Source organism: Crinia signifera, chromosome 9, assembly GCF_055691185.1.
Source record: "Crinia signifera chromosome 9, ASM5569118v1, whole genome shotgun sequence".
NCBI classification, from domain to species: Eukaryota; Metazoa; Chordata; class Amphibia; order Anura; family Myobatrachidae; genus Crinia; species Crinia signifera.
In genome coordinates, this window is record NC_139225.1 from 71,592,877 (window position 1) to 71,611,482 (window position 18,606).

General features: G+C 45.6%; 2 protein-coding genes across 9 annotated transcripts in view; one reads left to right on the forward strand and one right to left on the reverse strand.

Moving 5' to 3' along the window:
* The window catches only part of MED12 (mediator complex subunit 12), a 75,266-nt gene extending 60,359 nt beyond the window's left edge, over positions 1-14,907 (reverse strand). For 5 of the 7 annotated variants that reach the window (XM_083159203.1, XM_083159200.1, XM_083159202.1 and 2 more), the window contains exon 1: positions 14,723-14,906. In XM_083159203.1, coding sequence (XP_083015329.1) covers positions 14,723-14,821 — 99 coding nt within the window. In that variant the 5' untranslated portion in view covers positions 14,822-14,906. Of the gene's footprint in view, positions 1-14,722 lie in introns of all 7 variants that reach the window. The other 2 variants (XM_083159198.1, XM_083159201.1) reach the window with 1 other exon arrangement.
* Positions 14,908-16,680: 1,773 nt separating this feature from the next.
* LOC146035633 (G-protein coupled receptor 143-like) overlaps positions 16,681-18,606 on the forward strand; it is a 54,652-nt gene continuing 52,726 nt past the window's right edge. For both annotated transcript variants that reach the window (XM_083159204.1, XM_083159205.1), the window contains exon 1: positions 16,681-16,897. In XM_083159204.1, the coding sequence (XP_083015330.1) occupies positions 16,681-16,897 (217 nt within the window). The remainder of the gene's footprint in view (positions 16,898-18,606) is intronic.

The window sequence follows — 18,606 nt, forward strand, 5'->3', positions numbered from 1 at the left end:
TGTGTCCTGGACATCCATGGACGCCAAAAATTCTCCCTGGTCCAGACTCAGGAGTACTGACCGTAGGGACTCCATTTTGAAATGGTCTACCCATAAGTGAACATTTAGGGACTTCAAATTTAGTATTGGTCTGAAAGACCCGTCTGGTTTGGGCACCAGAAACAGAGTGGAGTAAAAGCCTTTCTTCCACTCTGCCCTGGGAACCGGGGTAACCCCCCCCCCTTTCTCCAAAAGGGAGTGAGCTGCTCTCACAAGAGCTGTACGAAGCAGCGCCTCCTTTGGTAAGGATGTGGGGATGAACCTTTTCGGAGGCGGACCTCTGAAAGGGATTTTGTAGCCCTGGGTTATAATATCTAACACCCAGGCATCCTGGTCTAGAGAAGCCCATGCGTCCCTGAAGTGTGCGAGACGCCCCCCCACCTTTATCACTGCCGGGCAAAACCCCTGACAGTCATGCGGAAGGTTTGTCCTCCCCTTTGGAGGCAGGCTTCTTGTTAAAGGAACCAAACTTGGACTTTTGTGTCTTGCCCCTAGAGGACTGAAACTTTCCCCTGAAAGACTGTCCTCGAAAGGACGCACCACCTCTAGGGGAGGGCCGAAAGGACGGCCTAAAAGCAGAAAATCTGGAGGTCTGCTTAGCCGAGGGAGCCGGCAGAAATGTACTTTTGCCGCCCGTGGCCTGTTTAATAATTTCCTCTAGTTCAGTTCCAAATACTAACTTCCCCTTGAAAGCTAAAGTTTCTAGGGCCTTTTTGGACTCATTGTCCGCTTCCCAGGCCTTAAGCCAGAGCACTCTCCTGGCATTAATAGAGACTGTGGACACTCTGGTCGCCATTTTTAAGAGCTTCCTCCTCTGCTTCCACCACATACTCTGCAGCTGCCTTAATTTTCTCTGCCAGCAGCAATGCACCAGGGTCAGCCTGCAGCATGGTGCATAATTCACCAGCCCACTCAATCATGGCCTTAGAGACCCAGGCTGAAGCAATAAGGGGGCGTAGGGTGAATCCCACCCCTTCAAAAATAGCCTTGAGGTTAACCTCCAGCTTTTTATCCACAGAATCTTTAAAAGCTGCACCGCCCTGTACTGGCAATACAGTAGCCTTGGACAAACGTGCCACTGAAGCATCCACAACTGGCACCTTTTCCCAGAGCTCCGCATGAGACTCTGGCATGGGGTACAGACTAAGGAATCTCTTAGGCATTTGTAGCCTCTTATCAGGAGTTTTCCAAGCCCCTTCCAACAATTCCTGTAACCCCTCATCTGAAGGAAAAGTAACAGCCTCCTTCCGCTGTCGCTTAAAAACACCTTTAACAGGAGTCTTATCCTCCACAGACAGTTTTAAAGCCTGTTTCACAGCTACAATAAGATCCTCTATACCAGCAGAAGAGGTCTCTTCAAAATCATCACCCTGATCCCAGGGGATGTCAGTATACGCTCCCTCCTCCTCATCTGCCAAAGTAGGCATAGCATAAGACCTTTTAGGGGTCCCTGCAACATCAACATCCATTTTGTCTAGTATTTCACTAAACCTGTTGATCCCCTTAGCAGTATCCTGCATCACCTGAATAAGAGCAGGATCTGCCTGGGTAAGAGGCAAGGAGCCAGAAGACTGCTGAGATGATGGCATAGGTCTCTGTGATTCTACCAACACATCACTCTGCCTGTCCAGAAGCTGCACCAAAGCGTTCACTGACCTGCCTAGGGCACTGGCCCACGCGGGTTCAATCTGCTCTGCCCTATGGGGTTCACTCCCCATGGGTCTCACAGCAGCGCAAGTAATACATAAGCCCCCCTTGGCCATCTGCTCAGGGACAAATTTCTGTGTGCATACATTGCACGCGCTCAGTGCAATAAGGGCTCCCTCCCCCAAAACCACAGCCTGATGCTCAGACATGATGCAAGTGAAAATATATATATATATATATATATATATATATATGCCAGGATCAGTAAGCCAGCTCAGCTCCGCTGCAAGCGTTCTGAAAGGCGCCAAACACAGAGTGAGGGAAGAGACCAAAAGTCCCTGCTGCTGCGGGGTCCGTGACTTTTGGCGCCAACCACCCCCAGTCAGCCGCTCCCTAGGTAGGATTTCCTAGTTCCAGTATCTCCCCCTCGACTGGGGACCACTTGGAACATGCCTGTCACAACGCTGCTGTCCTCTCATATAGGAGCTCAGCGTGTAAGCTGCGCATAAAATGGCCACCGCCATCACGGAGCGCCTGTCCCCCATGATCCCCACCTAAACGTGGAGCCGGTTTCAGGGTACTCCGGAGCCCAGGCAGCTTCTTAATAGAAGCTGTAAGCGCTGCACAGGGAGGCCAGACAGCGTCTCCCCTGTGCACAGTGAGCTGACAGGACGCGATTCTGTCAGCTCCTGCTGCGCTAGCAGTGTGAGGATTCACTATGAGAATCCTCACACTGTGTGAGGATTCACTATGAGAATCCTCACACTGTGCCTACCTAGCTAGGGTGAAAGTTAATAAAACAATAAAAATTCCCTAACTACTCTAATTCTTCGGCTGCTCCTGCAGCCCTTTAGAATAGCACCCACTCCAGTGGGCACCTAACACGAACTGAAGAGTCCGGGATGCAGTAGGGGAGGAGCCTACCCTCTAAAGCTTTAGGATAGGTGCCTGGCTCCTTCGGACCCTCCTACATCCCAGTGTTGAGCTGTGTCACCAGGACCATTGAAAGAGAAATAGACCAGTTTGAATGCACCTCAACATTTTAGGTTTTAAGGATAGTCATGCATGTGCACAGATGGTAAAATCCAACGGTGACTGAGGATCATGTCAACGAATATAAAGTGTTTAATAACTGCATTTAAAATTCAAATATTTACACCCATATGCTGAGCTGGAGGCATTTTAAAGACACCCTGCACTCTCCACTAGTAACCCAAGCTGGTCATAAGCACAAGAAATCTGCATACTAATACAAATAATATTTTCTATAACATAGACAATCTTCATTATCCTGTACAGGCTAAATGTGGCCCACAAGAGCATACAGCAAAGGCATGTAATATGTACATCATGTAATATTCATGACTCAATATTATGATCAATCACCACCTAAATGTCCTCCGGTGTGATAATTCCATAGCAGCTGTATGACCATCACGTATATCTGCAGAGCAGTAATGGCACGTGACTTCGCTGTAAAAGCAGATGCTACAACAGGGCACTTAGAAAAGTGGTTTATGTAGGTAGAACATTTCTTTTTACGAGGAACACACAATACACACTTTTATCAAGCTGGGATCACACAATGATATGCGGCACAGCCGATATAGATAAGATGTCAGTGGTACCGCGGAACGAGTGATATAGAGCTAAAACACTGAACAATATCAGAGACCTGGACCCTGGCTGAACACGCAGTTGCTGACAATATAGTCAGATTTGGCTGGGGGCTCTGTGAACGACCCGCAGGAGCATGCATCGTTAAATATATATAGTGGGTACACACTAAATGATATCACACATAACATTAGCGGACATCACACAGTGGGTATGCAGCTTTATGGTTCTATCACCTATCCAAAAAGGCACTTAAGGTGTGGCATTGTGCCTTCATATAATCACAAATGTTCTCAATTCAATTAGGTGCCAGTTGGCTTGTGCGAGATGTTTTCATGGCAAATTTGAACTGCAAATAGCATCTGCAATTGCAGGTGGAAAAAAAATGTTGGGACTTGTTTCAGAAGCCCTTGGGCACATCCCTAATGACTAATTAGGCATTTGGAAGTTTACATTGGCATAACTGCAGTACATGTTACTTTGGAAGGGGTGGCCTCAAATAACACCAAAATAAAACTTCTTTACATTTTTTATTTCAATTAATTTTCTCATTATTTTCCTTTTTTTATGCAGAAATCAGATATTTGACACCTTTGAATAGGAGTGCTGATGACTTTCCATCAGTCGGCATTGCAACGGTCAGTATACCGACATTGGAATCCCGACTGTTAAATGCCTGACAGTCGGGAACCCAACTGACAGGGGCTATTCTCCCTTGTGGGGGTCCACAGCTCCAATATAGGGAGAATAGAACCTGTGGTGAGCGCAGCGAGCCAGCAAGGGGTATCTTAGTGCTTGCCCCCCTGTTGGCGTACCGGCGGTCGGGATTCCGATGTCGTATATGAACCATTGGAATCTTGACTGTCAGAGCGTCATACCACACCTTTTGAAGAGTGTCCAGTACTTTCCTTATGCCCACAGCCTTCTGATTCTTTATTGGGGTCCAGGGAGAGCTCCCCACTTTTTTATGCAGTTCAAGGTCGCATTTTATGGAAAACTCACATAATATTGCCTTAAGTACAGTGAGTAGACATATCTAATTGAATCATACATTTCTCGGATGTGCACTTTGTGTAAAGTCTGCACATTTCATAAAATAATCTTGCTTTGCAGACAAGCACATAATTGAAACCAGACAGTTTGTAGGATTATAAACTTTATTTAATCTGACAGCATTTTGCTAATTCACTGCTGCATTCATATACTTTCTTCCTAAATAATGTAGAACACTTACATTAGAAAACCTTCACTCCTGGTTCCTGCTATAGATCAGGTCTGCAAGTTTCCCTTAATGCCTCACACACCCTGTCTTAGGTTATAAGCACTGAACCAGAGGTGACTTTTTATGTTTCTTCTATAAGCAACAACAGTAAAACAGCTAGCAGGTAGCCTTTAGAAGAGTTTAACCCTTTAAGTATCAACGTTGCTGTGAGAGGACCTCAAAATACCTGCTAAAAATGCCAGCGTCGCTCACAGTGACTGTTCTTTCAGTATAAATAAATATGAAAACAGCCCAGTCAATTCAATGAAGTTTAGTTAAATAAGAACAGTCTCTGTGAGCGACGCTGGCAATGTTGGCAGAGGGTTAAAGGAGAATCTTTTCACAATTATGAGCAAACTACAGGTGCCAGATGCAAAACTTTAAAACACTATTTGCATAATTCTCAGTCTATTAATCAGATGTAAAGTACTGGCATATTGAACAGATGTCAGTCACCTCTATTACAGGAGTAGGAGTCTCCTTGTAATCAAGGCAAACGCTAGACTTTAAAAACCTTTTTATTACTAGATATCTATATAGCACACACATATTCACACACATTCCACAGCGCTTTACAGCGAACATTTCAGTCCCTGCCCCTGTGGAGCTTACAATCTATATTACCTGCCCCATCTATACACCCTAGGGTTCATTTTTGTCAGGATTCAATTAACTAACCCTAATATATTTATAAGAGTGTGGGAGGACACTGGAGCAATTTATGAAAGCATAGGGAGAAAATACAAACCCCACATAGGGGTGTATTCAATGCCGTGGGCTTCCTGCTCGCTGTCACCACTCACCCTGTCAGTATTCAACGCAACCCCCCCCCCCCCCCCCCATACGCCAATTCCCCCTCGCTCCGTTTTTTGAGCAAGGGGGAATTGGCGTATGCGGCTCCAGAAGCAGAGAGACTCGCGGCTAAAGACAGCGGGTTTCCTGCATTAGCCGCAGGTCTTGCTGTTTTGGGGAATTCTTGCCGTCCTGTGACGGCGAGGATTTCCCCAGAACGTTGAATAGGGCGAGCGGCTGGCAAGGGGGTTAAACAGCGAGGATCGCTGGTTTTCTGTAATCCTCGCTGATTAACCCCCTCGCCGGCCGCATTGAATACTACCCATAGTTAGGGCCGTTGTGGGAAGTGAACCTAAAGCCTCAGTGCTGTGAGGTGGTAATGCTAACCCAGTGGCGTAAGTTCTTCCCAGTTGCCCGGAGGCAAAATAAATATTTGTGCCCCCCACACAGAACCTTATATAAATATATGTATGTATGTGTGTATGTTATGTACATTATGTTTAAAATAAAGAGTGTGTGACGTCGTCTATGGAGGGAGAGTCAGACACAAAAGTGATATCTACGGCTTTCAATTAACTGATTGAGGGGGAGATTCTCTAAAAATCTCCGCCCCCCTTCGCAATTATAATTATCGCATATGTTCTAATATATGCGATAATTATAGCAAAGGACAGCTCTTGCATTAAGAGCTGTCCTTTGCAGTGAGAGTCGCCGGGTCCCAGCAGGTCCCGGCGGCTCCCCCCTCCCTCCCACACTCGGTGCTGCTGCTGCTGCGCCGGGCTGGGCTCTCCTCCTCCCTGCACCCGGAAGAGGATCAGAGCAGGGAAAAGGTCACAGGTCCGGGGCAGCACAGCTCTGTGCTGCCCGGACACAGGTGAGGGGGCGATGCGGGGCGGCGGGGGTCCATGCGGGGTGGCAGGGGCTCGCTTTAGAATCCCATCGGCTTCTATGGGGCATCGCCAAATTTTTCTTAGAGCATCCCGAAATGCGGTAAAAACCCTGATAACGGGGTTTTTACCGCATTTTCACCTTAGAGAATCTCCCCCTTAAACTGGCAGGGAAGGAGAGGTGCCACCTTGGGAGCAGGAGCCCGGCGGCAGATGACTCCATTGCCTCCCAAAGTTCTGCCTCTGTGCTAACCATTACACCATCAATGCTGCAAGGATACATACAGATGACCAGCGGTTGATGCCGGCATCCAGATGGAGAGAATCCCAATAGGGATTACCCTCCATCCTGCGCGCCCCCCCCCCCCCCTCCCCTAAATCGGAGCCTGACTCAAACCCCCACCCTGCGAAGCCTGGTCCTAACTCTCCCTAGTGCCTATCCTTAACTCCCAAGTCCAACTGCCTAAACCTAACACCCCTCCCTCCCCCCCCTGTTGATACCTTGAACGCTGCACATTTCTGTATTTATACTTTGTTGCCCAAAAAGATTAATCATCTCACAGTATGTGTAAATGTTTAGAAGAATCAAAACTGGAAGGGGAAATGGTCATTGGGTCACCAGCATGTTAGTCGACAGGGAGGTCGACTCAAGCACTAGGTCGACATGCGGGTAGGTCAACAGTCAAAATGTAAAAAAAAAAAAACATGTTGATCTACCCCCATGTCGACCTAAATGTTGGTGACCTAATGAACTATAACCACTGGAAGGACAGCAAATTGGGTCCATCTACATGTAATCTTTAATTAGGTGCAAAGTACAGTACAATCTCATCAAACTTCACCTGGTCTTATACTTATAAACGGTTTACAGAGTCAACTGTTCAACAACTAAATTGAATGACAAAATAATTGCCTCTGGGAAAAGTTCTGAGTGGAAAACCAAGACTAGATTGAAATCCCATACATAGCTGCAAGAGGATTATGTAAATAACACACGGGGACATTTTTTTTTAATGGGGGGGGGGGGGGGGGGAGGGAGGGTGTGTGTGTGTGTGTGTGTGTGTGTGTGTGTCACATTACACAAACTTTTAAATAGAGCCGGGAATAAGTATCCAATGTTATTCAATTAGCCACACCGTGCCCTGCAGCTAAATTGCGAGATGCAGGTTAGTGCTCCTAAACAATGCCACTTAGTCGTGGTAACCTGCAGTTTCCAACACAATTTCTGGGTAGTAAGCCTGCAACTCACATCACTAGTTTTGTTGAATTTTTGAGACTAATTGAATTGCCTTGGGCACTCATTACCTGGGCTATTTTAATAGAGAGTTTAATTGAATATCCGCCATATAGTCAACACCTGATTCAGACCAATTCACATGCATGCACAAACACTTATACTGAGGCATGTCTGGGCCACATCCGGTGGAGGGCAGCCAGAAAGTCAAATTTTTAAAGTGTTTGCACTTCACTCCACAGCAAAGCGCTCGCACTCTAGCCTACAAATGTTTGCTGGGTGGGGCGGGCTTGCAACATGTGGGGGCGCCACACACAAACTATTGCCAGACTATCACAATACTACAACCAGCTCTGAATCAGGCCCAAAATATATAAACAGAAACCATATAATCCAAAGGGGAAAAAATAAAAAGACAGTCGGAAGAGACAGCAAGCAATGCGCATGGTGCAGTGAGTTCGGATAAGAGCTGGAAGGCTTTGATAAAGAACTGGGTCGTGAGAGCCCCTTTGAAGTTTTGTAGAAAGGTGGAGAGTCTGCTAGGGCAGTGGTTCCCAAACTGTGTGCCTAGGCTCCCTGTGGTGCCTCGGAGCACTTACAGGGGTGCCTCAGGTTGGTGGTCCAGAACCAATTCAAATTATTTATGGTGAATGAAATGGGAAAAATCACTTCTTGTAGTTTCCTATTATCAAATATGTGGGTAAACTTAAGTAGATCATATTCCTCACCACACATCTTGACCTAAGGATAGAATTTAATAACTTATTTAATTTAATATTTTTTCTGAAACTCTCAGTAGCAAACTTTTGGCCTAGGGGTGCCGTGAAAAATATTCGGTACTTGTGTAGTTTCACAACGGCAGTTACGCCGTCAGCGTAGCGTCCCTGTCAGAATCAGCGTAGTTCCCTCGGCCAGCATAGTTAGTGTAGTCAGTCAGAAGTAGCGTAGTGTTCCCGCGGCCAGCATAGTTAGTCAGAAGTAGTGTTCCCGCGGCCGCTTAAGCGCCCCTGTCAGATCCAGCGTAGTCAGTCAGAAGTACTGTAATGTGTTAAGTTGTTTTAATTATTATTATTATTATTATAATAAACTAAAATCCAGTTACAAGTTAACACATGTCGTCATTACTGTCTCAGATGTATGATATGGCAGGTGTGAATGTGTTCCTGAAACACCCCCACTATCCACGGCAGCCCGAAGCGTGGCGAGTGCAGCAAGCCCCACGAGAGGACGCGTTACACGTCCTCCCGACCTTTTCATACCCCCACTATCCACGTCGGCGTGGAGATGACTTTATATAGTGTGGCGAGCGCAGCGAGCCACCGAGACCGAAGCGTGGCAACAGGAGACGCCGGGGACAGAGATATAGTTCCTGCCAACAGTGCGGTAGTTACTTGTGTACTTTCACGGCGGCAGCCTATGCTGATAACTTAGCTTAGGCTGCCGCCGTGAAACTACAAAAGTAAGGCAGCCGTTGGGCTACGCTGATCACATAGCTTAGGCTGCCTTCGTGAAACTACACAAGGAAGGCAGCCGTTGGGCTACGCTGATAACAGCTTAGGCTGCCGTCATGAAACTACACAAGTAAGGCAGCTTTTGGGCGACGCTATTAGCGTAGCTTCAAACTTAGCTTAAGCTGCAGCCGTGAAACTACACAAGTACCAAATATTCTTATACTGTAGGGTGCCGTGATTCAAAAAGTTTGGGAACCACTGTGCTAGAGAAACAGTTCCAGAGGTAGGGAGCAGCATAGATTAGATCCTGGAGGAGAAAAAAAATAAAATCAGTTGGAGGATAAGCAGCATTTCTTGGTGGAGTCAATTGCAATAAGGCCAGAGATGTAATGAAGACAGGAATAGGTGACTGATTTATAAGTTAGTCCAGTTTGAATCGGATTATGAAAGGGGATCAATGTGGGGTGTAGAATGTTTGGAGCGGGAAAAAAGCTGGGCAGAGAAGGACAGACTGGAGTGGAGAGTGTTGCAGAAGTTCAGTCTGTAGATGACCAGGTAAGTGGATAAGGAGGTTTCGATGCTTTTATGATGAGAATGGGTATGATCCTAAGATGGAAACAGCACAAATGCTAAGGCTACTCTATATGTGGTTAGAAGAAAAGGCAGGACTAAAGAATAGCTCCAAGAAAGTGCACTTGCATGCTACACTAGATGAAGTCCCTGTAAATATTGTGAGAGGTGAGATTAAGGAGAACAGGGAGACCATCATCTTAGACATGTTACCTTTAAAGAAGGATCTGTGACATCCAGGTCAGGGGAGGAGGTGGATCTGTGTATCAGCATAAAGAATAATAGGAGGCCAAAAGACCTGTTGAGCTCACCTAAAGCTCGCCCGTGAAGCAAAGGTACCAAATGAATAGAGAATGATGAAAGTATGGATGGACAACAACATGGCTGCTCTGTTCGGCAGACACGCCACTACACACCGCCCATGAAGGCCTCACAGACCGAGTGGAATGAGCCTGGAGTACCACAGAAACAGGTAAACCTGCTTTCATGTATGCCTGACTGGACACTGCTCTTCAACCCCAGAGACTGGGTACTACTCACCACAGATGCCAGTCTGATATCCAAAATGGACAGCCCCTGTCCAATTAGGACATCTGAAGTCACCACAAGAGTGAACCTTTCAAGGCAACAGCATTGTCTGGGCTCAGTGTATGCACACCCGCTGGCATTAAAGAAAGCTATGTAGAAAAGGGTGGAGTATCTTTATATTGTCTGTCATCAGAAACATCCTTTGGGCCTGAGACTCTACAAGGACTCCTAAAAGCAATATTCTTTGAGATGCAGCCACAGAGAATTCCTTAAAGGTAATAATCCAATTGTGCATTAGCAGACAGGCAATGGTCATAAGTAGATGCTATTGAAGACCTGCCGGAGGCCAGTCTGTGATCAGTAGGTCGACTAGGTAGTGGAAAATCCAGATTCCCCAACACATGAGATTTGCAATTATAACTGCCATAAACTTGGCAAAGACCCATGGGGCCATGGACAGAGTCTGAGAATGCTGATAGATGGCATTGATAGGTACATGTAGGTATGCATTCTGAATATCCAGAAAAGCTATAAAATCCCCAGTTTCCAATGCCAGGACAATAGAAAAGAGGGTTTCCGTGTGAAACCTGGGCACATGGCTAAACCTGTTGAGAGCACTGAGGTTGAGTATGGGTGGAAAAAAAAAACATTTGGTTTGCACACCAAGACCAGCGTGTAGTAAAACCCTCTCCATTGTTGAAGTAACGGAACCAGTATTATAACTCCTGACTGTAGAAGGGTATGAATGGCCTGTTGCAGAGCCAATGCCCTGAAAGGATGTGCTGGAGGTGTTGTACAACAAAAGCACTGCGGATGAAGTCTCTGAAAGGTAAGTACGTATACATGAGAGACCACCCAGGTGTCTGCAGTAGTCTGACAATAGGCCTCTGCAAAGAGAAGACGTGTTGATTGGAAGATCTTGCAGGTCTGCAAACCAAGGGTGCCTCAGCCAATCTGGAGCTATGAGGAGCACTGTGCCTCCCTCCTGTTTGAACTTGCGCAACACCCTTGGAAGAAGCATTCTGTGACCAAAAAGCTTTAACTGTTTGGTGCCCGGTTCATGCTAAACCAGCTAAAACCAAATTGTAATCTGTGGAGCCTATGGATCCTGAAGAAGAAACTGTACTTTTGAGCTTCAGCAGGTCTGCTAAACAACTGCTGCTTTGTAGATCTAATGCAGGGCTGAGCAACACCGGCCCTCCAGATGTTAATGAACTACACATCCCAGGATGCTTTGCATTAGTTTTGCTATGTGGTCATGCTGAAACTGTGTAGTTCATCAACATCTGGAGGGCCGGTGTTGCCCAGCCCTGATCTAATGGGACCAAGTCAGTGACTTCCTTGTAGTCATAAGCTGAACCACTTACTCACGAAGAGACCACATATACACAGCCAAGTGGAGTATGGGCAGAAGATGACAAGCTTTTATTAGGATACAGTTTGGTCACACATTTTTGAAGCATAGTACATAAGCCCAACCTCCAAATCAAGCCAATTGAATTCCAGAAAACAATTACCATCCGAGTTAAGAGAGGACATGAGAGTGATCCAATGTAAATTTCTTTAATGCAATATTGTCGGACAGCTTACCAAAACAGACAAGGCCCATGAAAAATCTTGAGTATTCATTTGGCTACTTAATGTAAACAAAAAATCAGTCAATTTGAAACAACTAAATTGAATGACCATTTTCCAGCTTTTTGGATTTTTGACATTAGTTATATGTTACCAAGTTTTCTTTCACAGCTGCCAACTATTGTACTTGGATGAACATAAAATCTATAGCTAGATACACTCTATAAAACTGGGTACAAATACAATTTTTGGAACAATATTGCCAATTTGACAGTTTGAAGCGACAAAATGATCAAATAGTCCAATGTGTACAAATTATGTTGCAGAAGCTCCTGCAGCTCAACCGGAGGACATCTCTAGCGAGCCGTCGCTCCAGGCATCGTTACCCCATCGTCATAAGCACATTCCAATGCTAGCTCCCCAGCGATGTCATGCTGGATAAATATTTTCTAATGTGTACCCAGGTTTAAGATCTGTCCACTCTTTCTGGTCGGTGCAAAAATCTGACAATGGGAGCAAATGACTAAAGGTGCCCATACACGGCACAATTGTTGGGTGCGATGAGATGCGCGCTCCCGTCAAACATCTCATCGCACAGCTCAAAAAGTACGTGCTGCACATACTTTGTGTACTAGACTACATCTAGTACAACCGATGCGATATATACAATAATTGTACCGTGTATGGGCACCTTAACAACCACTTTCTCCAAAAGCTGGAAAATGGGTACAATTGGTCAGATAAATTGGTAATACCAAACTGTTTTAACCAATTTGCCTGACTATACATTTTTGTCTGTATTCCAGTGTGTACCCAGCTTTAAGGTGGGATGTATTAAAATACATTGCCGCCCCACCACAGCGGTGCTAGCGCATATGTATTCACATATGCGCCTACAATCGCAGTGCCGTGATGGAGGCCCCCTGCGATACCTGTGATGTGGAGTGTGGGGGGGGGGGGGCCTCCGTCACATCCCTGGGCACCTCCTCCTCCCCTCACGCAGGGAAGCCTAAGCAGGCTGTCCCCGGCGCCTCCTCCTCCCCCCTGCAGCCGGAGTGACATCCACTGCGTTGCTAGGGGAGGAGGTGTTTACCTTCTGTGTCCAGGGAGACCTGGAGGAAGGTAAGCCAGGGGGAGGAGGGCCGGAATCTGCGGTGGAGGGGTCGGTGGAGGCAGCGGGTGGCGATAGAAGCCCATAGGCTTCTATAGGGTATTGCCACACAAAGGTGGCGATACCCTTGCCGGCGACCATGTTTAAGTACATTTGAAAATGCCTGAAAACAGGGGGTTTACCGCAGTTTTACTTAGTACATCCCGTCTTTAGTGTTAGGCCAGCTTATGGCTAGTTCCTTTAACAAACATCTGTGCTCACCCTTAACGGACCCTTCTGCACACTAAAATGTTCCCCAGCCCTCTACCAGCACACTCCTCCTATAATCCTTACAGTACCCACAACCCAATGCACACATCTTTATTGGCTCTTAAAAAAAATAAAAAAAAGGATTATACTATTTTTTTATTTTGTTCTTTCTGGCCCTTAACCTAGAACACACAACCTCCATTGTCCAATCACTCTTAAGGTGCCCATACACGTCCCGATGCGGGCGGTGCGATCTGTGCTTTGAAGTGTGCGCTCCCGTGGCACTTCATCACATAGTACAAAAAGTATGTGCTGCACATACTTTTTGTACTTGCTTTTTATCGCATTGCATGCAAAACACACGCACAAGGCATGCAATGCAATGCGTGCTAGTTAAGCGGAAAACGCACGCCCGCATCGGGACGTGTATGGGCACCTTAACAGGCCAACCAGCACACTTCTCCTCCTCTTAGGCCAGATGTACTAAGCTTGAAAAGTGATAAAATGGGGTGTAGAAGTACCAGCCAATCAGCTCATAACTGTCATTATACAGGCTGGGTTTGAAAAATGGTTGTTAGTATTGGTTGGCCAATTATCACTTTCCAAGGATTATTACATCTCGCCCTTTGTCCTCACTGGGACCTTGACCCAGCACACACCTCCTCGGCACATTCTTACTGTTCTTTTGAGTCATGACACATACTCTTTAGTCCTTTACTGGTCTCTCAACCGAACTAGATACTCAACAGAGCACACTTCTCCTCCAGCATATAGCTTATGATGGGGTTATTCTTACTAGTTATTCTTACTAGCCCCCAACCCGAGCCCACTCCACCTCCTCTTGTCCTCACTGGCCCCAACCCAGCCCACGCCACCTCCTCTTGTCCACACTGGCCCCAACCCAGCCCACTCCACCTCCTCTTGTCCTCACTGGCCCCAACCCAGCCCACTCCAACCTCCTCTTGTCCTCACTGGCCCCAACCCAGCCCACTCCAACCTCCTCTTGTCCTCACTGGCCCCAGCCCACTCCACCTCCTCTTGTCATCACTGGCCCCAACCCAGCCCACCTCCTCTTGTCCTTACTGGCCCCCAACCCAGCCCACATCTACTCATACCATCCAAACTCCTAAGTGCACACCCACTCCACCCATCCTTACTGCCCCCTCCAGTACATACTCTTATCTTTTCGATCACCACAACATACCACTGCTCCACCTACCCCAATCCAACCCCTAGCACACACCATATCTCATCTTTACCTGCACCTCTGCTGCACAAACCCCTTTTCTTCACTAACCAGCTCCCGTTCTACCAGATATTCAGCGTCACACATACTACCCTCCCATGTAGCCTTAACTTATTTCATGACATTGGTAACTGTACAATCAGGACATCCTTAGCCAGCAGTCACCCAGGTATGCTCATGATAACACCTCATCTTAGGTCTAGGCTACTATGTGTATACAGTATTGGGTGGTGTATTTATCTCATATACATTGTCTTCCCCTGAGTGATCATCTTTATTTCATATTAGTTTCATGTCCGAATCCTTGTTTCCCTAGAACAACCGCACCCTCTGTCATCTGCTCCTTTGTCCCCCGCATCTCACTCTCCCAGTGTCAGCCTCAGTAGTATATGTGTATCGTCCTCTATGTCACAGCCCTGTCTCCCCATACAGATAGCCAGCACTGGCCTCTCCCTAACAGGACCCTCCTCCTCCCCCCCAACGCTGCCCTGGGCTTGCGGTGACCCTGCACTTGCCTCCTTCTGCTTGGCGTCCTGCGGATACACGTCTGGCGGGCCGAGTCGTGGTCTTTTTAGCGGCCGGTGTTCGTAGCTGAGTATCCCGAACGCCGCCATCTTCCTCCCCTTACAGGGGACGCGCACCGGATGACGTAGGAAGGAAACAACTGGTCGTGACCGAACCCCGCTATGGTGGGGAGCGCGCTGCTTACGTCGCTGTATGTGAGAACAGCAACTCTGAAGGCGCCATCTTTACTCCTGGCAGTGTTTAGTCAATTTCCATATGTAACAGTATTCTGCACATGCATTAATGTATAGGGGTGCAGGTTTTTTTTTGGGGGGGGGGGGTTACTGCTGAAAGAGTCATTTCAAAAGTACTATAGACGGCAAGATTATTTTTAACAAATCGTTTCCACTTAAACATCTATATATAATCTAGTGTCTGATTGTGTGTCTCCAAACCACTTCCTTCTGATGTCGAGTGAAACTGCATCTATTTCTCTCTCACACATGCACAAACACAGAGGCACTCACAAGGGGGGTTGTTACCTTTTAAACCTTTTGTTAAGTATTCATGAAAACATATTTCCAGGATCCTGTATTAATTTTACTCCTTTAATGGCATGTGTTTATTAAAGTGGCCTCTTCATGATCTTTAGACAAGACAAAGAAAGAGATCAAATAATCGTGCGCTCACAGAACAGCAGCTTAGGATCAACAAATAATGAAGGACCACTTCATAAGCACATACAATACCAAAACAAGTTTTTGTAATTCCAGAGCGCTATCTGTAGTTGACCTTCCTCTTGGATATTTTTGTAGTACCCAAAAAAGAAGGAAAAGACCAATAGTGTAATAATGTTAACACTGTAGAAACCACATCTATTTAAATATGAGGCTTTTAATCGTACCGCAGGGATAGGTCTACTTAGTGGGTAGACATATGCACTTGATTGAGGGGAACCTTATTTCCACCAAAAGATCCACTTGCTTTCTTTACACATCAGGAACAAATGAAGCTCCAAAAGATGAGAGAAGAAAAGGATGGTGCAGTACGTTTTTTTAATTAAACAAATAAAATTTAACAGTGGCACAGGGGGACAAAAACAGAGGACCCTCACCAGATAAATATGTCTACCGGTGTAAGGTTATAAGCGCTGTTTGTCTACATTACACCGGTAGACATATTTATCTGGTGAGGGTCCTCTGTTTTTGTCCCCCTGTGCCACTGTTAAATTTTATTTGTTTAATTAAAAAAACGTACTGCACCATCCTTTTCTTCTCTCATCTTTTGGAGCTTCATTTGTTCCTGATGTGTAAAGAAAGCAAGTGGATCTTTTGGTGGAAATAAGGTTCCCCTCAATCAAGTGCATATGTCTACCCACTAAGTAGACCTATCCCTGCGGTACGATTAAAAGCCTCATATTTAAATAGATGTGGTTTCTACAGTGTTAACATTATTACACTATTGGTCTTTTCCTTCTTTTTTGGGTACTACAAAAATATCCAAGAGGAAGGTCAACTACAGATAGCGCTCTGGAATTACAAAAACTTGTTTTGGTCTTCATGATCTTGGCTGTGGAGTTCAATGCCCAGCCAGTGGTCATTTTGTTATTGCTAAATTAAAAGTAAGTGTTGTAATCAAATTGCAGTGTAATTCCCCTTAGAATACATCAATATTCAATAGGGGTTTTTTCCAGTCTTTGTATAAAGGAGAGGACCATGACAAAATTAAGCAATCATTATTTCTTGCAAACTTCCTAAAAATGTCTGTGGACATAGCCTGCTTTGTGGTAGTGATTGGTGTATTAATGGATTTAATAAACTTTAATGTCACTAATTGGGAGCTATATAGCCCATGACTAGTATTAGACATGGGCTATTCGTGGAATGAAATTAGTAAGAGCTGAGCAACACCTGCTGTCGTTAAGTTATATACATTTCCACACAGCATGTTTCCTGTGGTGTTCCAGACTATGGCGTCACTTAGGCTACCTCGGCTGTGCTGCCCAGATAAGGACGCTGGCACTGAACTAGTGTTGGGCTCTACCCTCTATCATGCTTTGTGTATATGCAGTTCTCTCCTGGGACTATTCAGTTTGACCATCTGCTACCATTGCAGAAATAAAAGAAAGAGACAAACCGTGAGGATGGGCAGGAGGGTTCTCTTGGCCAGTGCTTTGGTCACAGCAGGTGTGCCCAGTAGTTTGCCAATTTTAGGCCGCAGGTTTTGGTTGGCATCAGAATTTAAATGATTTTTAAAAATGCTTATCTGCTGTAAAAGTTTATATTAATGATTTGTATTTTTAAGTTCTAGAAAGGGTTAAAGCAACACTATTTGCCTTCAATAGCCTACAGCAGTGGTTCACAAACTTTTTTGCATCACAGCACCCTGTAGCATCAGAATCCTATCCACGGCACCCCTAGGCCAAAAGTTTCTTATTGGGAAATTAAGACAAAAATATTCATTAAATAAATTGTGTTTAAATGTCATCTGTGGGTTTAGTTCTGTATTGAGTAACAAGATTAGCTACTGTTTATCCACATATTTTATAACTGGCCACCGCAAGCACTGGTTATTTTGATCATAAATAATTAGAATTGGTGCTGGACTACCAAGCCAAGGCACACAGTTTAGTAACCACTGGCCTACAGTATTATGGCAATGTTATTTAATTTAATAGGGAACCGGTTACAAAAAAAGCATAATGTCACCATTGTGATAACATCCTCCTATGTAAAAGGTCACCTTTGTTTTGGTTTTGCATGTTTATATTACAAGTCTTCTCTTGTGCTATTACCTCATAGACATGAGGTTTCACAAGTAGTTAGCCAAAAATTTTGCCATTGGCATAAGTGCTTTTTACTCAGCAGGTGCATAACGATTGGATTTAGCAGAGTTCAAGCATGTACTTTTGAACTCCTGGATGTGTTTGCCTGATGAGCTATGAGAGAATAAGCAAATCATGCTGTATACTTCCACTGAGTCAGCAATAGACCTGCAGCATACATTTGCACTTTCTATGGTGTGTGTGGATCATTGGATTGACAGTCAAAAGGTTGACCTCTATTGGTCGACATGGAAAAGGCTGACACAAGCAAAATGTCAACATGGAAAAGAGGTTGACACAAGTTTTTTATTTTTTTTTTGGGGGGGGGGGGGGTGTTTAGGTCGACATATGCATCATATTTGTGTACAGCGTCCCTTCCCATGGCTGGCTGCACACAGCACTCTATTACATTCTCCCCCTATGCCCACTGGGATGGTAAAGTATGAACAAGACAGTTAAAAAAATAAAAATAAGAACTCATGTTGACTCTTTTGACTTTCTGCCTGCCTGTCGACCTTTTTTTACTGTCGACTAATGGCCACATACCCTTTCTATGTACTAATATGACTGCAATGGCAGCCTTTTAGGATGACTCATGCCAGTTTGCCACATAAGGAAAATTCAGTACTTGTTTCCTAGAACGGCGCCCACTAAGCAATTTGCTTAGTGGGCTATTCTGCGTAGGAAAATGGTATCGCATCGATGCGATTTTCCTATGTAATTTATTCACTGCTCTCTGTGCCCCAGGCCATCGCGTTGCATCTACCGCAAAATCGCATGCGATTTTATAGGTTGTGCAATGCCATGACATTAGCATAGGCGCCGATCCTGTGGGTGCTCAAGGGCTTGAGCACCCACAGAAATCCATGAGCACCCACGGGCAGCCTGAATCACGCTGCTGGGCTGCGCGTCCGTCCGTCTGCTCTGTACGTTTCCTCCTCCCCCGGCGATCCGCCCTGGTTCCCTCATATACAGCGGCGCAGCTGCGGCGGGAGAGCAGGACTTAAAAAAAAACAAAGAAACGCCCATACAAATGAATGGGAAGCCATTCATTGGCTGAGACCTCTCTCA